Source organism: Microtus oregoni, unplaced genomic scaffold (assembly GCF_018167655.1).
Source record: "Microtus oregoni isolate MIOR12 unplaced genomic scaffold, Mior012 000019F_ref0000042, whole genome shotgun sequence".
Taxonomy (NCBI): domain Eukaryota; kingdom Metazoa; phylum Chordata; class Mammalia; order Rodentia; family Cricetidae; genus Microtus; species Microtus oregoni.
The window spans coordinates 4655994-4682832 of NW_024543078.1; the positions used below are offsets into that span (position 1 = coordinate 4655994).

General features: G+C 57.6%; 1 protein-coding gene across 12 annotated transcripts; it reads right to left on the bottom strand.

The window, feature by feature from the left end:
* Nucleotides 1–26065, bottom strand: Celf5 (CUGBP Elav-like family member 5). Of its 12 annotated transcripts, none has more exons than XM_041669628.1 (12): nucleotides 25810–26065; nucleotides 19638–19720; nucleotides 12414–12462; nucleotides 11799–11927; nucleotides 10319–10398; nucleotides 9099–9245; nucleotides 8164–8305; nucleotides 7939–8085; nucleotides 7049–7111; nucleotides 5122–5202; nucleotides 3465–3608; nucleotides 1–3108 (listed from the first exon to the last, which is right to left on the bottom strand). In XM_041669628.1, exons 1-12 carry the CDS (start codon nucleotides 25952–25954, stop codon nucleotides 2981–2983), a joined length of 1338 nt encoding a protein of 445 aa, XP_041525562.1. In that variant the 5' UTR covers nucleotides 25955–26065; the 3' UTR covers nucleotides 1–2980. The 12 variants fall into 12 exon arrangements, with proteins under 12 accessions (XP_041525562.1, XP_041525564.1, XP_041525569.1 ...); XM_041669630.1 differs by having other exon boundaries at nucleotides 7939–8061; nucleotides 12411–12462; XM_041669635.1 differs by having other exon boundaries at nucleotides 3465–3567; nucleotides 25810–26064.
* Nucleotides 26066–26839: the final 774 nt, after the last annotated feature.

The following is a 26839-nucleotide window of genomic DNA, read 5'->3' on the forward strand; positions in this document are numbered from 1 at the left end:
TCGCTGCTAACAAGTAAAACTTTTATTAAATAAACTTTTAGCTTTTTTTTTTTTTCTTTTCCAGACCGAAGAGAGGTGATTTGACGTTGAGACCTAGCTCCTTCGCACACAAACAGAAGGCAGGGGGACTAGAGCCCGCATTTCCTCTCCACCTTCCACCGCCCCCATCCTCTCTCTGCTGTCTCCAAAATTCAGTCTGAAGTTGAGATTTCACGAAATTCGTTGTAGCAGAAATAAAGGCCGTCGTACAAATCACATAGGGTCTCTCGAGTGGAGTATAAAAATGTATTTACAGCTCGTAAACATGAATGACGGTGCGCACGCCAGCGCACGCCACACGCACTCTGCGGGTGACCCTGGGGCCACACGCGCACGTGGACGGAACACAGTCTCACTGTGGGAATGTTCAGAACCGGGGACGCGAAACAAGGTGGGCAGAATCGGGGAGGGATTTTTTTTTTTTTTTTTTTTACTTTTTTCCCCTTTGTTTTGGCTAAGTCAACAAACATGTTGGTAGAAACAAAAAGGTTTTTTTCTTTTGAAAAAAATCTGTTTTTGCATTTTTTTAACCTCATTTTTTTAAAATCTCTTCTGTTTTGCTTTGGACACGTCGGAAGGGATCCGGACTCCCCTCCCCCTGGTGGGATGTCCAAACTAAGGATTCTGTGCTTAGCAGTGGGTGCGTGCGTGGGCAGGGGGTAATATACAGGGGGGCTCCCCACCAAAGTCTTCCCAATCCCCCAGCTAGGAAACAGAAGCGGATTATTAGTGAGTCTCCACCCCCCCCCCCCCCCCCGCCCTTTCTTGTGGTCTTGAAAAGGACCACAGCAAAAATGAGAGAAAATAAATCAGAGTGTAGAGTCCACGGCGCCAGCAACCAGGTCTGGCGGGCTGTGTGGCGACGACCGACCGACTTGGGGCGACCTCGGTAGAGACCTTCAGTTCAAGGCTGGTGATTGGAGGATGGGGGAGGGGGGCACCTGAAGGGCGGTCGGGGGCACAGGGGGCAGTGGGGACATGGGAGGAACAGCTGGAGGCAGTGGGAAGAAAGGAGGAAAGTGGGGAGACATAGGGGCCAGTGGGGGGCACCTGGGGGCGGTGGGAGGGGACACTTGGCAGGCAATCTGGGGGCAGGAGGCTTCCCCAGTGGGAAGCTAAGGACACCTGGTCACCCAAGTAAGGCTGTGAAAGCGGGAAGGGTGTGTGTGGAGGGGAGCCCTAGACGCGGGAGGTGGTAGCAGCCGTGGGGACCCCAAGAACTGGAGGTATATGGTGTTGGCAGGGTCCTGGTTTGGCGTCCGGGGGGGGGGGGGCGGCCTCCAGCCGGCCAGCCTCTTCTGTCCTTGGTCCCATGCGTGGCCGGCTCAGAGCCGTTTGGCCCCTGTGGTTCATACTCCAAAAATACATAGTCTATGCTCCGTGCTCTCACACGCGAAAACAGGGAACAGGGAGTGGGGTTCTGGATAAGGGGGTACTAGCTGGCCTGGAAAGCCACCGAGTCGGACGGGGGTGTGTGTGTGTTCCCGAGTCCAGGGGTGGGTGGAGATTGGCAGTGTATGGACCCCTCAGACCCGGGCTCAGACTCCTGTCCCCCCCATGACATGCCGTGGAACATTTTGTGCCCCATGTGGCTCTTGGTGGCTTTGGAATTGGGGGGGCTATGTAGGGAGACAGATGGGGAAGGGGGAGTCACTGGGAGGGCTGGTGTCCAAACTTGGCTGTAATTTACATAAAAGTCCTGGGGTAGTTGGAAGCAGAACCACTCAACCCAGGGAAGATGTGGGGAGGCATTAGGGAACGGTGGAAGGGAGGGGAGTGGGTACAGAACACCCTGCCCCACTTCACTTTTGTCCTGGCAAGAAAACCCCAGTGTCGCCAAAACCACAGTTTCTGACAGTCACCATCGGTTTGGGGACATTTAGCCCAGGACACTGGGTGAAAAGTGAAGACCTGGCAGGTGTCCTGGGGATTTGTTCCTGATTGACAGGTTTCCTAATTGAAACCAAAATAAAATAAATAAAACCCCAAAACCCAGATAACAAACAAAAAACACTGAAGGACTAAAGACTGCTCAGCTCTACCAGACCCTGGGCGAGGTGGTTAGAGAAAGAAAGAAAGAAAGAAAGAAAGAAAGAAAGAAAGAAAGAAAGAAAGAAAGACAGACAGGAAGGAAGGAAGAAAGAAAGAAAGAAAGAAAGAAAAGGAAAAGAAGAAAGAAGTGAACGTATTCCTGGGCGGTATGCAGGTGGCGGCTGCTGGTGGCCGAGCTGTCACCTCCGTGAGACCATGTACAGGTGATGCTGCCTCGTACTTGTTCAGTCCCAGAGAATGTGGCTTTGATGGGAACTGGAATTTGGGTTTTTGTTTGTTTGGGGTAGATCTGGCTTTTTTGTTTGTTTTGCGAGTTGGTGAGTGGCATACGCTCTGGGATTTGTTAACGCACTGGACATGAAATTAGAAGACAGGGCTGTGGGAGCTGGTGGGGACAGAGGTGGGGGACTGGAAGGCTGTGACGGGGTCCCCATCTCCTCTGCTTCAGTTCTGGGCCAAACATTCCAAAGTCAAGCCCTAGGGACCCAGACCTGGGTGTGTGTTGAATGGCTCCTCTCTGTTTTAGGGCTTCTCGGCTGGGGAACAGCTTCAGAGGACTGGCTAGAAGCCCCACCACACCCTGCACCCCAGACCCACAAACCCACCTCTGGGGTGAACTTTCCCTGGGAAGCCCCCTTGGTGGGAGCGCCTAGCTTCCTCTCCACCTCCTCTTGCGAACTCCACCCTCTGGGCCACCCAAGCCGCAAGGTGATGGGGGAGGGTTTTATCCCCAGGTGGCCTCTTGGTGCATCACTCCCGCCCCCAGGATTGGGAGAGTGAGCTTGGGATAGGAGGACGATTAGATGATACCAGGGCTGGGCAGGGCACAGGGCCGCCATGGCGGCTCACCTGGAGCCAGGCCCACAGCGCGGAGGGGCTGTGGGCATGGTCAGTACGGGGGTCCTGGGTCTTTGGGTCTCTTCAGCTGCACCTTCAGCCTCTTCATACCGATCTGAAAGCCGTTCATGGCCTGGATGGCCGCCTGCGCGCTGGCCGGGTGGTCAAAGCTCACGAATCCTGAAGGAACAAAGTGACTGGAGTTGGTAAGGGGCAGTGGTCCCAGCATCGGGTATGTCCCTAGGGATGGGGACCTCACTTGCACCCCATCCAGCCCAGTAAACTTCCCATGTGATATGGGGCCACAGTCTTGTTTTCTTCCTATAACACTGATGTGGTACTGAGGAATTTCCTAGAATCTTATACATGCCAGGCAGGCACGGTACCCTGACCATGCCCCCAGCCCCTCACTGGGAATTCTAGGCAAAACTCCACCCTGACCACGCCCCCAGCCCCCCACAGGGGATTCTAGGCGGGGCTCTGCCCTGACCACGCCCCCCAGCTCCTCACTGGGGATTCCAGGCGTGTCCACTCACCGAAACACTTGCTCTGGTTGGTAGCCCGATCCATAAACACCTTGGAGGAGATGATATTGCCGAAGGGGAGGAACATCTGTGTCAGCTCCATGTCTCCAAACTCCTGGGGGAGGTGGTAGATAAACAGGTTACAGCCTTCGGGACCTGTAGGTGGGGGAGAGAAAGACATAAAGCCCCCAAGGAGAGGAGGTGGACCCCCCCTGGGTTGGGGTCCAGTCCTTGTCTCTGGCTGTGGATGCAGTGGGGGGCTTCTTGAGACCCCCCGATAGAATGGTGGGGAGCAGAGGTTGAGCCCGAAGAGCCTTGATCCCTTATGCCATTCACCCAGCCAGAGCTCACTACAGACCAAACCCAGATACCTTCTCCTTCCCCACCCTGACCCCTCCCAGACTGACTCCCCAAACTCCATGTCATGCCCAGCAGCCTCCGCCTCCAGGCCAGGTCAGCAGAGGCAGGTGGTGGGGCGATGGGGGAGGCTGCGGGGGCTTCAGCAGTGACCCTGTGGGCCTTGTCCTGTCGAAGACACCCCTGACAACATTTCAAAGCCTGGAGGCCAACATGGTGGCACATGCATGTCAGTCATCCCAAGACTTGGGAGGCTGAGGCAGGTGGATTGCTGTGTTTATGAGTCTAGTGTGAGCTAGACAGTGAGACCTAGTCTCAAACACACCCACAAACACACACATGTGTGCACACACACGTGGAGAGAGAAAAAAAATTCATTTAGACGATGGAGCCAGAGCTGTAGCTGGGAGGTATAGAGGTTGTCTGTCTGTCTGTCTGTCTAATTTTAGCTGTAGCGCGTGTGCCACAGTGCCTGTGTGGAGGTCAGAAGACAACCTGCATGAGGCGCCACCATGTGGGCTCTGGGGACCAAACTACTCAGTGTCTTGATGGCTAGCGTTTTTTTCCTGCTGAGCCATCCTGGCCTGGAGTTGAAGGAGGAAGTTCCCAACAGTCAGATAAAAATATCCTCCTGGTGGCTTTAGCCGCACAGTGTCTGGGAGACAAGATGTGGCCCACAGTGGAACAGTCCAGGGACATCGGTTGTCCCTCAAAGGCCAGAACTAGGCTCCGAGCCCAGCTCCTCCATGCCGGGAGTGAGGCCCCATCACAGCTGAGGACAGGTCCTTCCTCTCGGGCACATGCACCACAGGGCCGGCCTGAGGCTTCACCTCTCCCCAGCCCCTCCTGCTCCACAGGCAGTGGGTAAAGGAGGGGACACCAGGAGCTTCTTAATGCCTCCTGGCCTACACCGGCGGGGACAGGACACCTGAGCAGAGCAGCAGATAGGGAAACTGAGGCACTGGCCACAGTGCCCAGCCAGACGACGATGAGAGTGCCTCTAGGTTGCGGGACTCCGGACTGTTGCTTCCTCCCGCATGCCCTCCACAGGCCGTGCTTCACTGGGAAGGCCTCAGTTTACCCAAGATACCTCCATGGACTCCGGACTCCTGCTTCCTCCCGCATGCCCTCCATAGGCTTGGCTTCACTGGGAAGGCCTCAGTTTACCCAAGATGCCTCCTCACACAAACGCGCACCAAAAATGGGGTTTCCTCGCTTGTCCATAGGGGATGGGAACCGCAAGGGCCGCCGTTCCATGGAGGGGCGAGGTCAGCGGTGCAGATGAGGGCGGGGCTGGCAGGGGTCGCCTCACCTTCACGCTGCTGCTGCAGGAGGTGCGGAGGCTGCGGGACGCCGTGCGCCACTGGCGCAATGGCCGCGGTGGGGTACATGGCTGCAGAGAGCAGAGGCAGGAGGCAGGGCTGAGTGAGGGGGTCCGGGAAAGGGGGCGGGGCTGAGTGAGGAGTCCAGGGCAGAGGGTGGGGCTGAGTGAAGGGTCCAGGGCAGGGGGCGGGGCTGAGTGAAGGGTCCAGGGCAGGGGGCGGGGCTGAGTGAGGGGTCCAGGGCAGCGGGCGGGGCTGAGTGAAGGGTCCAGGGCAGAGGGTGGGGCTGAGTGAGGGGGTTCGGGATGGTCGGGCTCGGGGCTGAGTGAAGGGTCCAGGGCAGAGGGCGGGGCTGAGTGAGGAGGTCCGGGGACAGGAGGTGGGGCTGAGTGAAAGGTCCAGGGCAGAGGGCGGGGCTGAGTGAGGGGTCCAGGGCAGAGGGCGGGGCTGAAGTGAAGGGTCCAGGGTAGAGGGCGGGGCTGAGTGAGGGGCAGAGCCAGGGTAGTGGGCGGGGCTGAGTGAGGGGTCCAGGGTAGAGGGCTGGGCTGACGGAGGGGCGGAGCCAGTGTAGAGGGCGTGGCCGAAGTGAAGGGTCCAGGGTAGAGGGCGGGACTGAATGAAGGGTCCAGGGCAGAGGGCGGGGCTGAGTGAGGGGTCCAGGGCAGAGGGCGGGGCTGAAGTGAAGGGTCCAGGGTAGAGGGCAGGGCTAAATGAAGGGTCCTGGGCAGAGGGTAGGGCTGAGTGAGGGGCAGAGCCAGGGTAGTGGGCAGGGCTGAAGTGAAGGGGTCCAGTGCAGCGGGTGGGGTTGAGTGAGGGGCAAAGCCAGGGTAGTTGGCGGGGCTGAAGTGAGGGATCCAGGTTAGGGGGCGGGGCTTAGTGAGGGGGCGGAGCCAGGGTTGAGAGCGAGGCTGAAGTAAAGGGTGGGTCCAGGCAGAGAGTGGAGGTTGCATTGAGTGGTGGGGCCAGGGCAGAGGGCATTGCGGGGTTGAAGAAGCAGGACCCGGGGCTGAGGAGTGGGTTGGGAGGGTGTATAGTGGGAGTGGAGGCATGACTGAGGGATGGCATTTGGACTTGAAGGGTGAGAACGTGGATGGGGTGGGGCTAGAGGTGAGGGGGGCAAGGCAGGAATGTGGGAAAGGCTGGTTGGGGCCAGAACCCGGCCAGTGCACAGCCAGAACTGGGGCGGGGGGGGGGGAGTGTCAGTGTGTGTGTTTACTGGGACAAGCAGGGCAGGGCCAGAGCAGAGACTGCATGAGGTCCAGGGCCGGGGTATGGCCGAACAAAGGTAGAACTATAGGCAGAACCATAGTAGCAAAAAAAAACAAGGAATGAGGCCATAGTTAGAGGGACTAGTCCATGGCTGAGCAGTAGGCCCTGTCCCTTGCTCTATGTCCCTGCCCTGCGCTATGCCTCTGCCCTTCATCCTGGCTCCTCATCAGCTGGGGCCCTGCACCTCCACCTCCTTGTGCCCTGAGCCCACTCCTCAGGCCCTAGCTCCGCCCCCATGTCCTGGTCCCTGGCCGTAGAGACTAGAGCTGAAGACAGACGGGGTGGGGGTCATGATGGAGAACAGGGCCATGACTTAGTAGAGGGCTGGGATGGAAACCTCTGAAGAACCTAGTTGGTGGTGCTCACGGGCGAGGCACTGGGTGGGCTTATGTCTCAAGAGGTGGGGTCAGATTCACAAAGTTGGGTGGGACAGGGCTATATCCAGAGAACAGCCAGGTGCAGCCCTGGCTTTGGGGAGGTGGTCAGGCCCTGACTCAGAGAGAGCACCAGGCTTAAGGGACCCAGACTTAAGACTGAGCGAAGGACAAGGGCCTCGGGCAGGGCGTGAGACCCTGAGGTGAGTGGTCACAGTTGGCACAGGCTTGACCAGGACTGTCTGCTACAGGGTCAGGGCGGGGCTGCCTCTACCTGTGTACTGCTGGACTCCGGAGAAGGCAGGATGTAGGGTCTCTGCCACAGTGGGGCTCTGAGCTGTGGGGCAGAGGAGGAACTGAGTCCCAACACGCACAACCACTGCGCTTCCCTTCTGTGTTAACCCTCGGCTAGCAAGCCAGGGAAACAGGTGTATATGAGCTTGCCCAGGGCCCCCGGAGAGCAAATGACAGAAACCAGATGAATCTGTGTGCCCATCACCCCTCAGCACCAAGGAAAATCCCTCATGAGAGTCATCCCCCATACCCTATCCCCTGCCCAGACCACCTCAACCTGTGGGGACCCCTAAGGTCCCATAGTGCACCCAGTTCCTAGTTTGGGTCATTAGCATTGCAGCCCAGGCCCAACTTGCCCCATTTCTACAATGTCCAGAATCTTAGCTGACTACAGAAGAAAGAATTAAGTCAGGTGCAGCGGCCCCGGTTGTCACCTCAGCACTTGGGAGGTGGAGGCAAGAGGACTGCCCTTAGTTTAAGACCAGCCAGGGTTAAGGAGTGACTTTGAGACCAGCCTGAGCTTCAGAGGGAGTCTAGGCGCAGCCTGGGTTTCACGGGGAAATTGAAAGCCAGCCTGGACTACATCTCAGCAAACAAGGAGAGACAGGAGCCTAATACTAGCCAAATGCTCCTTGCACCCCCTCCCCCGGCCAGCTCTGGACTTCAGCTATCCCGTTTTCCAGTTAGGGAAACTGGCTAGATTGCTGAAATGGAATTTGAACCCAGAGCTGGCTTGGTGCATGGTTCTCATGTAGCCTCCTTCTCGGCCTCTTCCTGTTCCCTCACCTGTCTAGATGCCCCGAACGTCATGTTGTGGGGACCTCGGTGTGTCCCCCAGTTGCTGTGCCCACTCCAGGCACTGCGAGTTACCTGGGTAGGGGACGAGGCCATTGGCATAGACGGTCTCCAGGGCAGGGTGGCTCCCAGGGAAGGGCAGGACGCCTGGGAAGCCATTGGGAATGGGTCCCACCAGGCCAGGAACAGCGGCAGTGCCTAGCAGTGGGGGCGAGTGCAGTCCTGAGGAGCGGGAGAGGGTCAGATACGGGGTGGGGGTGCTGCCCGCCTGTCCCGAGGCCTCTGGGAAGCTGTTCTCACCGGAGGCGGGGGCGATGGGCGTGGCAGGCAGACCGTTAAGGCTGACGGCCCCAATCTGCTGGATATGGCAGGGAGGAAAGGCTACGCCGGGGCTCAGGTAGCTGCCGGAGGTGGACAGCACTGTGGTCTGCTGCTGCATGAGCTGGGGAAGAGATGGTGTGAATGGGACCGGCCCCACCGCGGCTCAGGAGTAGGGAAGGACCCCGCTGGGTGCACGGCTCAAGCTGGGCTTGGGGAAAGCCGGTCACAGCGAGAGGGTTCAGTAAGCATTAGCAGTCGGCCTGGGGAAAAGGCCGAGATTCGGGGCTCAGAAATGGAAGCTAATACTTGGGTCGAAGTTCATTCTGGGATCAGGGATCAGCCAGGCATTAGGACTGAGGTTGGGATCAAGGCTCAGTCTCGGTTCCTGGCTAAGTTAGAAACTGAGGCTCAGTTATGGATCAGGGTTTAGCCTGGAATCCCAATCGGTCTAAGGTATGAGACCTGGGTCAGCACAGGATCCTGGCTCGGCCTTGACTAAGAACTCTGCTTAGAAACAGAACTCCAATATCTAGATACAGATTAAGGTCAGATCTGCCCAGGAACAAGGCAAGTAGACCTTGAGGCTCAGCCTGGGATCAGCCTTGAGGATTTAGCCAGAGCTGGACCAAAAGCAGATTTAGGGATGGTGGGATCTAGGCTCCAGCCATTTGGGTCCAATTGAGTGGAGACATTACATTAGCCTTCTGCCCACAGTAGGGGTACATCAGGGATTAGGGGTCAGTCAGGGTGGTGGCTGTGTCAAGACCTAGGCTTTCAGCCTGGGACTGCAGCTCAGTTCACCCTGCTGGGTGTGAGGCTCAGCCCCGCCCAGGACCAGATCCCGGGTCAGTTGGAATGAGTGATAGGGTGTGGCTGAGCCCCAGACTCTGTGCTCACATGCGGGGATCACTCACAGCCTGGGCGTAGGCACTGTAGGGGCTGAAGGGCAGGGTGAGGGATGGAGTCAGGATGCCCAGCTGGCCAACCATCTGCTGCATGCGCCTCAGGGTCCGCTCTTTGTCCGTGTCGGCGAACTTGACCACCAGGCTGGAGGAGGCTCCCTGTAAGGAGAGTGTGCGGTGTTGCGGTAGAACGGGGGCACCCCATGGATGAGAGTGGAGGTGCCAGCCATGACTTGATCCACAACTAGAAGAGCCAGGACCACACGAGATGTGCGTCGGGCTCTCATCCTGGGCCTGGCAGTGCAGTGACGTGGCCATGGGGTCTGCGAGGTAGCCACACAGCCACAGTGAGGTGGAGCATGCAGGTCCAGGGTTCACGTATGGGACCACAGTGTGTTGGGGGTTCTAGCTATAACTATATCCGGTCAGAGAGGGAAAGTGGAGGAGTTTGGGGCGGCCCACACTTGGGATCAGCTGAGGTTCCCCATCGCCAGGGGCCATGAAGGCTGACAGTGCATGGATCACACATGTTCCTAAACTAAGTCAGGAACTGGGGCTCAGTGGGGGCTCAGGGATCAGTATATGAAGAACTGGGGGCCAGGATCCAGAGTTTAGTCCAGGACCAGTATCCAGCCGGGTCTTTCTTGGTGACTGGACCCAGATGCTCCTAGCCAGGCTTGTAGACATCCCCTTGGACAGACAACCCGTTCCTTGGCTCTGGTTGTGAGGGAGTCAGCCTGGAGGTGACCTGAACCTGCCCAACCATGTTAGGGACACAGCCGCTCCTGTAAGGCCAGGGACTCAGCTTACCTATAGTGAAAACCTGGGGGCATACCTGAGTAGTTCTACACCTGGGACCTTGAACACCTGGCCCCCACTTCCCCTTGGCCTAATGAGTCTCCAGCACCCCCCATTGTCTCCACACAGTTCCTTCAGAGCAGCCCCCAGCCACCCAGTGGGGACCTGACCTAAGAGAATCCATGCAAATAGCCTAGCAACCTCCCTCCCTTGGTGCCCACTGTGGGTCCCCACTGCCCTAGAATGAGGCCCTTGGTCTCTACACGTCGTCCAGCTGTCCCACAATGCACTGGGACACTGCTCGCCCAGCTTTGAGCACAGCCTCTGCCCTCCTGTCTGAAGTAGTCTGAGAGGGGGTAACACCACCACCACCCATCACTCTGGTCACCCAATCTCCTCCACCCGCTATGGTAGCGAGGGCGGTTCTCACTCACCGGCATGGTCTGGCTGCCATGCAAGGCGTGGATGGCCGCCTGCGCCTCTGTGTGGGAAGAAAACTTCACGAAGGCACAGCCTGGGAGGGAGGGAGGTGGAGGTGAGGGACTGAAGGGTGAGAAGGTGGGGAACAAGGGGAGACAGAGTCCTTGGTTGCCGCTCATGAAAGACAGTAGACAGGAGTCCGTCCACACGGACCTAGGGAGGGCTGAGAGGCCCCAACAGACAAGACACGCAGTCATCTTTCGGGGACAGAGATGTCGATGTCAGCAGTGGATTCAGACTAACAGGATGTCAGTCATCTGCCCCCACTTATTAACTCATATTTCACCTAGCATTCCCCACCCTCCCAACCACCTGGGTCAGTCTGTCTGCTGTCCATCCATCCACCCACCCACCCATCCATCCATCCGTCCGTCCGTCCGTCCGTCCACCCGTCCATCCACCAACCCATCCATTCATCCATCCATCTACCAACCCATCCGTCTATCCATCTATCCGTCCGTACATCCATCCACCCACCCACCCATCCATCCACCCATCCATCCATCATCCATCCGTCCGTCCGTCCATCCATCCACCCACCCACCCATCCATCCACCCATCCGTCCATCCATCCGTCGTCCATCTGTCCATCCATGTGATCAGAGAGTAGGAAGTCAGCTCAGCTGCCAGGTTCTGTGTTGAGACCCAGGCAGTCACACACACACTTTCAGATGCAGGCTGGGCCCCAGAAGATCCCATTAGAACGAATGAGACAAGTGTTTGAAGGGTCACCAGCCCTGACCTCCAGGATGCAGAGGGTGTACTGGAACCTGTGGATCCTGGCAGCCGGTCAGACAGACGAACACACAGAGTCATGTGGTGGCCACCGAGGCAGATGTACCTCAGCCAGGGTCATACACCATGGATCCAGGGTGGTATCAGTCTGCCAGTCATACAGACGGACAGACAGACACAGGAAGACAGACAGAACTTGAGACACTCAGGGAGAGAAGCTGAGAGGCCTGGGCCGTAGTCCCGAGGACCAAGCTGCAGGGACACAACAGCCCCAACTGAATGGACACTTGGATGGGGCCGGCGACCCCGCCTCCCCCTCCAGCCCCACTCTTTGCAAGCCACAGTTAAAAATACCAAGTGACAGGTACCAGGAAGCAGGTGGGCGGTACCAAGCTCCTACACAGGGTCCTAAAGACAACCTTGTGCTGGGCTCCCCTCTCCTCCCTCCACTTCAGGACTAGGATATGAAAATCCTCAAGAATGACCATCTGCGGTGCACACTCAGCCCTCCCCACAGGCCCCTGCCATCCCTCTCCAGACCCACCCCACCCACTCCACCCCTTCCCACAGGCCATGCCCACCTCAGGCGGTCCCTTCCACCCACCACGCAAGGGAGAGTCCTCACCGAAGCCCCGCCCCGCCCAGGACCCTCCAAGCCCCTCCCCTCACCGAGGCTCCGCCCCATCGCCTGCCAGTCACCTTTGCTGCTGCCATCCGGTCCGCGCAGCACTGTGCACTCGTCGATGACGCCGAAGGGTTGAAAGAGCCTGAGCACATCTTCCTCCGACTGCTGCTTATTGAGCATGCCCACGAACAGCTTCCGGTCCCCTGTGGGCGGAGCCCCGGCCCACGGCCCCGCTGAGCCCGCGCTAGGCCCGCGACCCCTCAGCCCTGACCCGTGCTGCCCCAGGACCTTTGCTCAGGCTGCCCTGCTGCCCGTCGCTCCCCGTCGCTCGGGGATGAGAGAGCGAGGAAGTAGAGACGAGGGGAGGGGGCGTCAGGGAGGAAGAGACGGGAGACTGGGGTACAGTCAGAATCGCGAGAGAAGGGGTCTACTACCTGTCCCGATTGACAGCCAAGACAGATAGAGTGACAAGGACTGGCAATGCTGGGCTTTACCGAGCTCCCACGTACACAGGGCGTCCCAATAGCTTTGCCCACACCTCTCCCCACGCCCTAAGTCTGCAGCCCTCGGGCACCCGTGAGGGAACAGGAAAGGTGTGGGGTGTCTGAACTCCGGGGGAGCGGACGGAGCAGGCCGGAGCCCCAACCCTGAGGCTGCAGAGGCCACGGCCACGGGGAGGTTACTACTACCTCCACGGCTCTCACTGTCCGCCGGCTTCACCTGGATCGGCCGCGCCATCTGTGGAGAGGGAAAACAGAGTCAGGGTGGCAGAGGACCGAGTGGGGCGCAGGCGCCGGGTGCTCCCCTTTGTCTTGGCACACACTCAAGCAACCAAGCCCAGTGCCGGTAAACTCTTAGCTAGCCTTCAAAACCCAATGATAATTATCCCCCCACCAGGACTGTCTTTGGAAATGACAGTATTTCCCCCAGCCCTGGGTGTAGATTTCGCATTGCGATTTCTGTCTTCAAGAAGTCAGTCTGGACTTGGCTGAGTGACTTCCTCCAGTACAGAACATACTGGAAGTGAAGCCACAGCTGCCACCTTCGGTGCTAGAGAGCTTGTTCCTCTCTGCACAGAGTCCTAGAGAGCCAGCCTGGGTTAGCTGCTGATGGCTCGCAGGAGGACACATTCTGAAGAATTTCAGTTGCCTCTGCTAGCCCAGAGAACCACGAGCAAGTACAATGATTGGGAGTGTTTGTTACTGCTCAGTAGCCAAGTGATACCTGGACCCACTGCTCTGGGCTCTTGGGCGTCCCACCCCAGAAAATGGCACTTGATGGGATGGGTCCCCTGCCCCTGACGGAGTCATCCTCCTGACTGGGACATTCGCACTAGTGAGCTGACTGGGACATTCGCACTCAGCTGTCAAAACTCAACTCAAAAGTCCCAGCGGTGATCCCCCCTCCTCAGGGCTCCTCGCTGCCTCCTGCCTCTGCTCTCTCTCCAGACACAGGGAGCTCAGCATCACCCCACTCTAGGGGTAAGGGAGGAGGGGCCCAAGAAGGCACAAGAGCAGGGAGTGGGGTCCCCACCCGAGTCAGATCAGGCTACCCCTTTACGCTTTGCGCCCACCTGATTGACAGTTCCGGACCAGCCCAGCGATCCCCGCACCCCCACCTTGGCCTCCTCCCCTGAACGTCCTCACCTGCACCCACTCTTCCCTCCAGTGCTGGACCCCCATGATGAGAGGCCCTAGCCCTCCTAGTGCACAGCTCCCCTCCCCCATCCCTCTCCTCCCCTCCCCCTCCTTACCCCTCACCTCTCCCCTTCTCCACCCACCTCGTTCCTCCCCCCTCCCCCACTCCTCTCCTCCCCTTCCCCTCCCCTCCCTGCCACCCCTCTCCACACCCCTTCCCCTCCCGTGCTTCTGACTTCCTCCGGTCCCTTCCCCTTCCAGAATTCTCCTCTCGCCCCCACTTTGGGAGCCCATCTCCTCCCCTAAGGCCCTCACAGGCACCCGCACTACCTGCTCTGCTCCCTGTCCCCCAAAAGAGCCAGATTTCCCCCAACCCCATCCCCTTTGCACCTGGGTACCACACCCCACCCCAGGGTGGGGGGGAGGCGATCTGAACCGGATAGTTCCGCTTCTGGGGTCAGGGCGCACAGGAGGGGTGTGGGGGGGGACCAAGCAGGGGAGGGGTCCCCCAGATCTAGCCTCTCCGCCCCCCACAGCCCCTCCCACACGCCCCCGCCAGCCCTCCCCCTCTGCCATCCTCCCTAGCACCTTGGGCAGATGAAGATGGGGTTGCCATGGCAACGCTGATTCAGCCCGCGGAAGCCGGCAGTTGTCGCTGCCATGGAAACCGCCTCTTGGGGGGGGGGCTCCGAGTTCGGATCTCGTGGCGCACAAAAGAGATTTAAATATAATCTTTTAGAGACGAGAGGGGGGGGAGGGGAGAGGACGGGAGGGGAGGGAAGGGGGTGTGCCCGGCTCTGTCGCCCCCACCCCATCACCGACCTTAGTCTCCAGCGCTCCCGGGGTCCCCCCTCCACCCCACAGTGACGGAGAAAGGACCACGGAGCACCGTCCCTGCCCGCACCACGTGCCTTCGCTGCGCGTCGGAGCTGGGTCTCCCAGCACTCCTGCCTTCCCCATCTGTCCCGCCCAGGTGCCGCCCTCCCCCTGCACCTTCTGCAGCTCCCACCTCCGCCCCTTCCCCGGCCCCTCTTCCTCTTTACATTTACCCAACACCATCTCCTGTGGGTACGATTTGGGGCAACCCAGGGAGGACCTTCACTAGTGTCGCAGAGTGAGACAACACCAGTAGTTGCCCACGACCACGGCGGAAGAAAATCTTTGGTGGGTTTTGAAGCAGCATAGGAGTTCTGTGGTTGAGACATGGTTCTCTGTCGGGACCCATTTCATCTCTGAGCTATGTGTGTTAAAGAAAGGGAAACCGAAGCCTTCGGACAATCTCAACCTGTCTAGCCGGGGCCCTGCAGGTTTCTCCGGCAGCTGGAAGATTCCAGAACCAGGAGCGAGGCCCTCAGCTACCCTGAACCCCGTCATGGCGCCCTTGCATCCGGGCTGCAGTTACAGACTCTCACTGCGGCATTCAAGGCCTCCACCAGAGGGGACCTCTCCCTCTCCTGCCCTTCTTCAAAACCGCCACCTTCCCCAGGGCTCACGGAGGATGCTGGTTCGTCCCCCAACGTGCCACCCTTTGCCAGTCAGATTGATGCCCACAGCATGCACCCTGAGCCCCAGACTGGATGGATGAATCACACTGTAGAATACTACACCGACGAGAAAAAGCGAAAAAGCGCGAGAAGACGCCTTTAGTGGGGAGAAGGAGGCAAGGGGGTTCTGGGAGCCGCCCGCCTAGTGGGTGGGTCATTCACGAATGTGCACGCGCACGTGCGTGAACATAGCAGGTCCCCCTCGGTGTCCTGCTTCATTCTTGGCCTGGTTCTTCAAAGCAGAAGTCTTTCCCTGATCCTGGGACTTTTTATGAAGGTTCTAGGCCAGGACCCAGGTCCCCGGTAAGAGACTACTCTCGGAGAATCCTGTCTACACCGTTGGCGGGGGTGGGAGGCAGAGCATCCAGAACCCTGATTGCCAAGCGAGGCCTTTACAGAGCATCCTCAGGTCTTTCTGTCTGCTGGGCCTACGTGGCATGTGGGGAAACTGAGGCCTGGAGGTGTGTGGCTGGATACCAACTCCAGATCTCAATGAAGACAGACCTGGAATGTCAAGGCTTGGTGTATTCTGATGCAGTGTGGCAGGATCCTCCCCCTCTGACAGCTCAGGGTCATGCCTGTCCCTCCACGCATCTTTGGGGGTGGGTTTGCAGTAGTGGGAACACATCTACAGTCCCACAACACTCTAGAACACCCCCTGGGACGTCTGAACTCAGATCTAGAACGTTCTAGGTCCTCAGCATCTCACGGGCAGCTGACCGGTTCAGAATGTTCCAGGTCCCCAGGGTCCCACAGGTGGCTGCCATCTGGTCCAGGACATTCCATGTTCCTAGTGTACCACCAGCGACTGGCCTCCTGTCTAGAACGTTTTAGGTCCTTTACATCCCACGAGCAGCTGGCCTTCTGTCCAGAACATTCTAGGTCCTCAGCATTCCATGGGCAGCTGGCCTCCTGTCCAGAATGTTCTAGGTCCTCAGCATCTCACAGGTGGCTGGCTTCTAGTCCAGAACATTCTAGGTCCTTAATTTCCAAGCATGTCATCTCATCTGGTCTCAAGTTCCAGAATGTTCCAGATCTGCAGTGTAAGGGCAGCTGGCTCCGAGACTAGAATATTCCACATCTTCACTGTCCCACACACTGTGGCCATGACACACACATCAATTTCTCAGATTAAATGTCATTAGCTCAGAACTTCCAAGTTTCAGCGGCAGAAGGCCACCCCTTGCGAGGCCCACAGAAGGTGAGGGTCCTGAGGGTGCTGCCAGCCCCATCCTCGGGGCCACCCAATCTGGCCACAGAGTGCTATTTCTGGTAGTTTTATAGGCACACAGCTGTGTCTGTGGAGTAGGATGTGCCAGACCGTGCCGTGGCGTGTTCTAGAACCAAGCAGTACAGCCACGGGCACTGTGGATGGCAAACTTTACCTCCATTGTAAGGCCCGTAAATGTGAAGCTTACGTTGACATCAGATTCTACAGATGGGAACTCTCTGCTTAGAACAATTCGGAACATGACTCCCCTGTGTCAGCCACGATTCACAGGCTGCACGGTCCACGGGCAGCTGAGAGAACTTCTACCAGGAGCCAGGCACTCGGAAGGCAGAGGCAGGCAGATGTCTGCGAGCTCAGGCCAGCCTGGGCTACATGTAGCAATCACTGTGCACAAACTGATGAGAACACAACAGTCGGTGTGTGAAGAGTGAGGTCGGAGGAAAAGACGTGGGACCCCTCCTGGTGCCCTATCTACTTCATGCTAACATGCCAGATTTGGGGAATGTTTTGTAAAAATAAAATCTAGTATTAAAATGAATTTCTACCTTTAATTTTTGAATGTTTCCCTCAAAAAATTCCAATAAAACATATCTAGCTTTATTAGCTTTGGTTGTTTTGTTTGTTTTTTGTTTTCTTTTTTGGCTTTTCGAGACAGGGTTTCTTTGTGTAGCCCTGGCAGTCCTGGAACTAGCTCTGTAGACCAGGTTGGGCGTGAACTCACAGAGATCTACCTGCCTCTTTCTCCCAAGTGCTGGGATTAAAGGTGTGCACAACCACCACCTGGCTAGATTTTTTTTTTTTTTTGGATTTTCGAGACAGGGTTTCTCCTTAGCTTTTTGGTTCCTGTCCTGGAACTAGCTCTTGTAGACCAGGCTGGCCTCGAACTCACAGAGATCCGCCTGCCTCTGCCTCCGGAGTGCTGGGATTAAAGGTGTGCGCCACCACCGCCCGGCTCTGGCTAGATTTTTAAAAAGTTAACATTTTTCGAGAACATTCTTTCTTCCTGTTCTAAGCAGGGTCTGTCCCTGGGTACTGTGAGTGCACAGCTGAGTCGTTATCTGTAGGTGCTGAGCTGAGTCCCCGGGCTCCACCCCTTACATGCCAGGAGTCCTCCAATGTGACCACCAAATGTGTTGTGTGCAGTCACCCCGAGAGGACAGTCACTCTTGGGGTGACGTGCACTCTTAAGTGGTCAATCAATGAAGCCCGTCTGGTTCCATTCTTAGTCAGACACCCCCCATCTTGACACTGCGCCCCTCTGCATCTGTCCAGGACATTGCTCCCCTAAACAGTCTGCTGCTCACAGCGCTTTAACCCCTCATGGCCACACGGCCTTGTGACCCTCACACCAGCTAGGCACAGTGCCACCACCTGACATCATGGACCAGAAACACATCCACACCTTGACAGCACACAGTGAATGTGACCATGTTTCAGAAACTCAAGGCAGCCTTGGTCCCCTGTGTGGGGCAGGAAGATCTATGGATACACTGACAAGAAGAGGAAAAGCCAGGCAGAGAGGCCAGGAGCACCTGCAGGGATGAGTGGGGACAGGGATGACCACTGAATCCCCACAGGAGCCGAGGAAGAAATGAGACATGGTCAGTTTTGAACAGGGGTGGATTCCCATGCCTGGGAGGCAGTGTGCTCAGCTCTGCTGGGCACCAGGAAGCCATGGTCTCCTCTCCAAGAAAAGGGCTGGGTGGGTGGATGGGAAGATGGATGGATGAGTGGATGGATAGATGGGTGGATGGATGGATGGGTGGATGGATGGGAGGGTGGATGGATGGGTGGATGGATAGATGGGTGGATGGATGGGTGGATGGATGGGAGGGTGGATGGATGGGTGGGTGGATGGATGGGTGGGTGGGTGGATGGGTGGAATTGTGTGAAAGGGGATGTCTAGGCCTGAGAACATTATGACTGTCTCAAAGCCTTTGAGGTACACACGGGAGGAACTGATTCTTCCCTCCACACCCATGTATAGAACCACGTGTGATGTGCACACTGGGAGTCCCAACTCCAGGGAGGCAGAGACAAGAGGTCTCGTGGGGCTCACTGGCTATCCCTGTTTACTGCCAAGATGTATCTTAGATGTATCTTAAAAACAGGTGGGTGGCTCTAGGTAAATGTGCACACTTCCTTGCAGACATGCACTGCCATACACACGCACTCACAGACATGCACTGCCATGCACACGCACTCGCAGACATGCACTCCCATGCACACGCACTCGCAGACATGCACTCCCATGCACACGCACTCCGCACTCGCAGACATGCACTCCCATGCACACGCACTCGCAGACATGCACTCCCATGCACACGCACTCGCAGACATGCACTGCCATGCACACGCACTCGCAGACATGCACTCCCATGCACACGCACTCCGCACTCGCAGACATGCACTCCCATGCACACTCACTCGCAGACATGCACTCCCATGCACACGCACTCGCAGACATGCACTGCCATGCACACGCACTCGCAGACATGCACTCCCATGCACACGCACTCCGCACTCGCAGACATGCACTCCCATGCACACGCACTCCGCACTCGCAGACATGCACTCCCATGCACACACACTCGCAGACATGCACTGCCATGCACACACACTCGCAGACATGCACTGCCATGCACACACACTCGCAGACATGCACTGCCATGCACACACACTCGCAGACATGCACTCCCATGCACACGCACTTGCAGACATGCACTCCCATGCACACGCACTCGCAGACATGCACTGCCATGCACACGCACTCGCAGACATGCACTCCTATGCACACGCACTCACAGACACACACTGCCATGCACACACACTCGCAGACATGCACTCCCATGCAACGCACTCGCAGACATGCACTCCCATGCACACACACTCGCAGACATGCACTCCCATGCACACACACTCGCAGCTGCATGAATATGCACATGTGCTCACAGAAAGAGGGGCTGCACCAGCCCTTGCCCTAACCTTCCATCTGTTGCAGATGCTCTGCCCATTGCAACATCATCCACCACTTTTCCAGAGCCACACCAATGCCAGTGCATGCCCTTGAACCCCAGAACTGTGAGCTAAATGATCTCTGCTTCATAAAGTCCCCAGCCCCAAGTGTGGTATTAGAGTCCCAGCAAACACCAAATCCACCGTTCCTGTTTCTGGTGGGGGAAGAGAGACTCTCATCTCTCCTTTGTGGCCAGAAAGCCCTGCCCACCCCTTCCCCTCACATTCCCTTCCTCCCTCTTTCTGCACCACCCCTCTGCTCGCTCCAGTCACAAGGGTCTCCTGAATCTTCACCTACTGCGCAGCCACCCCCCCCCCAGGGCCTTTGTGCTGGGTGCCCATCAGTAAGGTGCACTTCTGACCAGGCCTGGTGGTGCCCACACAACCATCACTCCTGTGATACACAGAGCTCCGCATACAAGAGGTGCCCAATAGATGCTAGGCCCCACGGCTGAGAGTGTCCCCTCCACTCCATGGAAGACTCACCCCCGGCAGCGTCTTCTGCTCGTGCAAAGCAGTCTGAGCTTTGATGGCGGAGTCCCTGGCGCAGTAGGTGAGGAAGGCACAACCTGGCGGGAGAGATAGGGTGTGAGAGGAGACAGACCCAACGCCATGGACCCAAAGGCAGGGTGGGGGCAGCCCGGACACCCAGTGTAGTGGAAATTTCCATCAGGGTCCAGCCACACCGTGGAGTATTACTCAGGCATAAACAGTACTGAGGCTTCAACATCCCACAGTGGCCTTGGTGCCACCAAGCCAATAGCAAAAGACCAGACAGCCTGGACTCCTCAAAAGGAGATGCTCAGAGCAGGAGAGATCAGACACAGGAAGTGAATTCTCAGATGCTGAGGACCGGGCAGAGGATGGGGAGTTGAAGTATTAGGGGATCAGAACTTCAGACTGGGGAGCTTTTGCAACCTCAGAGCTGGAGAAGTGGAGGCAGGAAGACCCCTGCGGCTCTCTGGGTTCAGGAGAGTTGTGGGCAGAGCTTTGGAGGTCAGCGGTCAGGCAAGTTTTCTGGGTCAAAGCCAGAAGCCATGACGTGGCCCCCTCTAACCCGCCCATCTTGTTCGGGACACAGAGCTCACCCCACAAGTTGAAAACACAAATCAGATGTGGTTGGACAAAAGCCACCATGAAAATGTCACCCCATTGATGATGAACGATTCACACATGGGGCATGTTCATCCACGTGGAGAAATAACACACAGCCATGAAAAGGGAAGCTGCGTGTCCTGCCCCAGAGAGGGGGGGGACACACGAGGAGCGTGGCGGGCACTGTGGTATCTATTTGGTCGCCGACATTGACAGACTCACACACAGGAAGAAAGACGGGGTGCTGGGTGGAGGGCAGTGGGAGATGGGGACACATGGCCGGCCCTGCACTCACGGAGGGAGTCCAGCTGGGAACATCACAGTGGCTGAACCTGTGTGTATTAGTCTAACCAACTATTATTGTTGTTTCTTTGTTTTTTTTTTTTTTTCTGAGACAGAGTTTCTCTCTCTAGCCTGGAACTCGCTCTGTAGACCAGGCTGGCCTCTAACAGAGATCCACCTGCCTCTGCCTCCCAAGTGCTGGGACTAAAGGCATGCGCCACCACTGCCTGGTCTCTGTAACAAGTCCACCCGGCAGCCTGGAACTCGCTGCCATCGACCCAGCACCCGGGAGTTCAGGGCTATCCTTGGCTAGATAGAGAGACTTGCACATGCGTGCACACATACTCGCCTTGCATCAGAAACCCAAAAGGACTAAGAGAAGGAGGGAGGGAGGGAGGGAGGGAGGGAGGGAGGGAGGGAGAGGGAGGAGCAGCCAGAGGAAGAATGGCCCCTGCAGCCGAGGGCCGCTCTCCGCGGTGCTGAAGTGCGTCGGGGACCCCATGCCCCCACCCCGCCTGGTCCCATATCCCTTCCCCAGCTTTGAGCCGCACTGGTCCAGTGGGGGTGGGGTTCCTGGCATGTTGCCGGCTGAACCCCAACACCGGGGCTGTCACCCCACTTAGAAAAGTCTTCCCTCTGTCTTTAGCAAGTTCCTGGGCACTTTGGGCCACACTCGGCTAAAGGCCACGGGCATGCGCAGAGGCTGGAGGACAGTCGTGAGTGTGGTTCTTCAGGAGTGGTCTCCTTGATTTCCGAGACTGAGCCCCCATCTGAACTCAGTGCTGGGTCACGTGTCCGCCTTGGGGACAGAGGTCGGTGTCCTTTCCCCGCTAACTAGAAAGAGGCAAGACCCTGAGCGACTGGGCAGAGACTGAGTGAGGAACAATGCCCCTGTAGAAGGGACAGACAGTCATCCGGAGCCGGGGGCGTCTGGGGGACAAGCAGAGAAGCCCCGGAAGTCAGAGCCCTGGGGAGCCATGGAGGGCTTCTCTCTAGATGGTTAACAAATACCCCCCCCCCATACCATGAAGGATGGAGGTGCTGCCCTGTGCTTGTATCTGGGTGTGGTCAGTGCCTCAAAAGAATCCCCCCCCCCGCCCCGACCGCTCTTGAGTCATAAACTGCTGTATGCTGTATGAAGTGAATCAAGACTCAGAGAGGGCACAGCAACCTCCCCAAGCCACGCAGCAAGGCAGAAACGTCTGCCTTTGAGCTGGGAATTGGGGTGAACAGCTGAAGGATTCCTGAGTGCAGAAAATTCCAGGATGTGGGAGAGGACTACATTAAATGTTTTTATCATCTATTTACCTATGGGGACCGTGGTGTACCCGTGTCGGGCAGAGGTTTCTCTCTGGATACACACAAGGCACTGATGAAAGTGGTTATGAGCAACTTGAAGGTGCTGGGAACTGAACTCAGGTCCCTGAAGTGAGTGGTGTTCACTCTGAGTGGCGGAGCCATCTCTCCCAACCACCTTACTTTGGAAACAGTCTCCTGGTCAACTCTGCAGCCAAGGCTAGCCTCAAGGTGATCCTCCTGCCTCAGTCTCCTGAGGACTGGGATCTCAGGTGCTCAGCTGACACTCCCTTCACAGCAAGAACAATGTCCTGTGAGGACACCTGGCCCTGCCCTGTCACCAAGAAGAGAAGCTGAGTGGCCCCCACCAACGTCCGGAAACACCAGCTCAGCCCCCAGTTCATCACCACCCCCCCCCGAATCAGCAAGCACAGGTACTCCACTGCTCCAACTTCCTCAGAGTAAAGGCCCAAGTCCACCCTCCAGCCATAGTCCTGCCTGTCTCTTCCCTCTGCTCTCCAATACAAGCTCCTTCCTTTGCCAGAACCGGATCAGAGGCTGTGGTCAACCTGGGACATCATTCCTCAGCAAACAAGTGGACCCTTCACTCAGAACCTTCCGGAATCCTACCTCTGCCACTTCTTCAGCATATGCATGAGCCTCATATAGAGTGCATCTCACTTGACCCCAGGGGAAGGTAGGGTGATAATTATTACATTTCCATGAGATCTGAAGACACCATCCATCCTCCCATCCATCCATCCATCCATCCATCCATCCATCCATTCATCTACACATCCATCCATCCACACATTCATCCATCCACCCATCCATCCATCCACACATCCATCCATCCACCCATCCATCCATCCTCCCATCCATCCATCTACACATCCATCCATCCATCCATCCATCCACCCATCCATCCATCCATCTACACATCCATCCATCCATCCATCCATCCACACATCCATCCACCCACCCATCCATCCATCCACACATCTATCCACCCACCCACCCATCCATCCTCCCATCCACACATCCATCCATCCATCCATCCATCCATCCTCCCATCCATCCATCCTCCCACCCATCCATCCATCCTCCCATCCATCCATCCATCCACATATCCATCCACCCACCCATCCATCCATCCTCCCATCCATCCATCCATCCTCCCATCCATCCATCCACCCACCCACCCATCCATCCACCGTCATGCATTTTCCCCTAGCAAAGCCAGTTCTTTCTCTCCAGCCTGCATCCTGTCTCTGATGCAATCCTGACCACTCTAGCACACAGTAATCTCCTTCCTGAGATTTCCCAGGGCCTTGCACCTCTGGACCTCTGCCTCAAGAACACTTTTCCCCATTGGCAAATACCTCTAGCCTGAACATAGGAGCCTAGGCCTTCCGCCCAGGGTTTGTTAAAAATCTCACCACCCTATACCCTTTCCCAGTGGTTTCCTCTGAGATGTGAGATTCCAAGACCTTAGGCAGCAAGGGAAACCGAGGCACACAGCTGGGTGGTGCCTCATTTGAAACTGTCCTAGTGCCTCAAGAGAGCGCCTGGCTATGGCCTAGAGACAAGGCCTCCTCCCACACCTGTGCCAGACCATGTGTCCCCAAGGCTGCTTGTCACATCCACATCCCCTCCTCCTGCCACCGACAGCCACTGCTGCTCCCATGGTAACAGCAGGCCAACCGCCCCCTCCCCCCAGCATCCCCCAGAGTGCTCCACTCTAAGGCAAATGCCATCATTAACATGAAAATGCATATGGCGAGTAGGGCCAGAAAGACCCCAAAGGTGACCTGTCCTCTCTCGGAGGTTGGGGGCAGAAGGACCCCAGGTTCTACCTTGAACCCTGGCTGAGGGAGGCCCTCCCATGCTGGATGCCTCCAGGGAGGGTCACGGGGTCTATGTGCCCCTATCTCCCCCTCTCCATCTCCTCCTGCTCCTTCTGGGACTCTCTGCAGCATTTAGGGACCTAGTCCTCCCTGGAATCCCACCCCTCCTGTTGTGGGCTATCTTGAAAGTGTACCCAGAAACAAAGCCATTGAAATATTTAGGGGAGGTCCCAGGCTCTCGGCTGTGTGCAAGAATTCCCAGTTCCACTTATTCTGCCTCCATTATCCCGAAGCCCAGAAAGGGACAGCCACTGGCTGACAGTCATACAGCAGAGGAGCAAAGAGATCCACCTCTCTTGAGTCAGGGTCTCATGTAATCCAGGCTTGTCTTGAACTTGCTATGTAGCTGAGGATGATCTTGAACTCCTGATCCTCCTGCCTGAGCATCCCAAGTTTCTGGCTGACAGGAGTATGCCACTGTCCCTGGCCTTCAAACATAGAAGACCCTGACCTGTGGGATCCCCACCTCCTCACTTGGGTGGGGCCTAGTAAGCGGTGCTCCAGTCCCTGACAACTGAACCCTCCTCGGACCCTCTGCCACCCAAACTCCCACCTCCCAAGCAATGTCCCAAAATATCAAGACTCCCAGATGCCCACATCTCCCAGAAAGAAAATAACTCCAGTCCTCAGGCCTTGCTGCCCCCTGTCTCCTGCCTGGAATTCCCAGCGAAGATGAGGGGCCCCTACTCCAGCACCCATGTGTTATCCCGAGACCCAGACTTCATCACTGTCCCCCAAGCCCTAATTGGGGTGCCACATAGGCAGCCTTTGGGTTCCAAACAGAAGTTTCTAAAAATGAGTACTTAAATCAGACCCTAAGCTCTGGGGTCTGGGTCACTGATGGGAATTAAATCCCCAGTCTCACAATGAGGTTGTTGAGAAGAGCGCTGGGGTGTGGAGGGGTTCCCTCCTTGCCCAGGAAGCAGACCGGCCTCAGGCCCAGCTGGCAGCCCCGGACTATTCCTTCTCCGCTCAGTCGCTGGTCCATGCAGCCACTTGTCCAGTCATTCATTCCATAGGTAGGTACAGGCCCATCCGGGAGCTAAGCTCCTTCCCCCTCCCCGCCCCCCCCCCCCCCCCCCGCCCCGTCCAGTTGAGGATGGAGACCATGGTCTTAACCTTGGGTCCCACAACACCTGCCCTCAGAGCTGGTCAAAGCCGCCAGTTTCAGACACTGGGGCTTGGGACAGAGCAGAGTGGGGACGACCCTGTCCCCTCCCAGAAGCCTCCAAGGGAGTGGAAGCCAGGTTCTTGAACCACCTGCCGGCGACGCCACCCACGCGCGTCCTCGTCACCCGGGATCTGGGCTCTGCCTAGCGGACCTCACGTTCATTGTCTCGGCCTTAGCTCTGATTCCACCAGGTTCCACTTGAGCCCAGGGTGGGCGCAGATCAGAAAGATGGCACCACCCAGGGAGAGCTGCCCGAGTCCCTACATCCCCTGGGCTGCAGCCTCAACCTCCTCGCGCCCCCGTGTCTTTTTAGTTACCGCTCAGCCCGAGGTTCTGGACATGTGTCCGGCTGCTGCCGAGCTGTCCCGGCTTTGTGAGCAGGAATCCGGGTCCGAAGTGGGAAGTTCCTGTCCCGGCCAGAGAGACCCAGAGCGACTGGGTAGGGGTGGGGGACCGGGAGGCGGGGGTTCCACGGAGCTTCTGGCACAGGGTTGGATGGGGGGGTGTCTGGAAATGGGAGGGAGAGGGGGAGAGAGAGGAAGATGCCCGGGGAGAGGAGGGAGATGGAGGGAGATGACGGAGAGCGATGGAGGAGGAGGGAATGGGGAGGAGGGAGGGCGAGGGGGCGGAGGACGGGAGGGGGCAGCTGGATCGCGAACGGCACCCCTAGGACGGAGGAGAGTGCAGGGGAAGAGAAAGGGGTGATGGGATGCTGGGGTACAGAAGGAGAGGTGTGGGGGAGGGATCCAGAGGGTTCAGGTGCTTGGGAGGGGTGAGGGGGCTAAGAGGGGGGTGCAGGTATAGAAAGAGGGAAACAGAAAGGGCCTCAGAAATGCAGGAAGCAGAGTGCAGGGGCACAGGGACGGGTGCAGGGGTGCAGGGGCAGGTGCGGGGCGAGGGTGCCCACCTTTGTGCACGCCGGTGTGCGGATCCTTGAGCACCGTCAGCTCGTAGATGCGGCCGAACTGCTCGAACAGTGGCTTGAGGTCCTGTTCGTGCAGGTGGCGCGGGATCTGGCCCACGAAGAGCTTGATGGCGTCCAGGTCCTTCATGCCGTCGGGCCGCGCCCCGGGGCGCTCGGGCCCGCTGCCGCCCACCGGCCAGGCTCGGGCAGGAGCTGCGGTGCAGCGGCGTCGCTCGGTCAGCGGCCCCGCCTGCGCGCGGCTGCGCCACAGCGCCCCCCGCGGCTGCCGCGAGAACTGCAGGGGACGGGCGGGGCCCGCTGTAGGGAAACTGAGGCCCAGAGGTCTTGGAGGTGCGGGGGGGGGGGGGGGAGGGGGGGGGGTAAAAGGGAGTGAAGGGTGAAGGGTGGGAGGGAGCTGCAGGCTGGAATTGCACATTTGAAAGACTGACATGTCTCCCCGCGCTGGTCTTGAAATCCTTAAAGTGTCCGTGACCAACAGCCATGAGATCAGTCCCGCAGCCAGGTATACTGGCGAGACTGAGGCAGTAGGATCTGGCGTTCCCGGTTAGCCTGGGCTACATGTTAAGAGCCTTGTCAAGACAAGACGAGCAGCCACGGATGGGGAAGGTGGCCCTGCAAACAGCAGGTGAATAATGAGAGCTAGCCAGTGAAGAGGGACAGGGGATGACAGCGGAGGAGGGCAGAGAAGCAGAGAGGCCATTCCAGGAAAGAAGTGGATGCTTAGGCTGGCCCTTGCAAGCAATTCCCTTGCCTCGGTTCTTGAGTCCTGGGATGACAGGCCTGCACCACCATGTCCGTTCAGCTCATATTTTTATTTTAAATTGACGTTCCTAGCGCCACAGACGCCTGTGCCATGCTGTGTATCCTTAAAATGATAGTTGCCAAACAGTGGTGGCCCTGCCTTTAATCCCAGCACTCGGGAGGCAGAGGCAAGGGGATCTCTGTGAGTTCGAGGCCAGCCTAGGCTACAGCGCGAGTTCCAGGGCAGCTGGACTATGTTAGAGACCTATCT

Bases quoted from the DNA above. Each gene is read 5' to 3' on its own strand.
- Celf5 (XM_041669627.1), bottom strand. From the start codon at position 25,954: ATGAAGGACCTGGACGCCATCAAGCTCTTCGTGGGCCAGATCCCGCGC. The intron at 10,399-11,798 runs GTGACTGGCAGG...CCTCCCTCCCAG, and splicing joins ACCGGATGGCAGCAGCAAAG to GCTGTGCCTTCGTGAAGTTT. The intron at 3,609-5,121 runs GTGAGGCGACCC...CCCCACCTACAG, and splicing joins CCTGCAGCAGCAGCGTGAAG to GTCCCGAAGGCTGTAACCTG.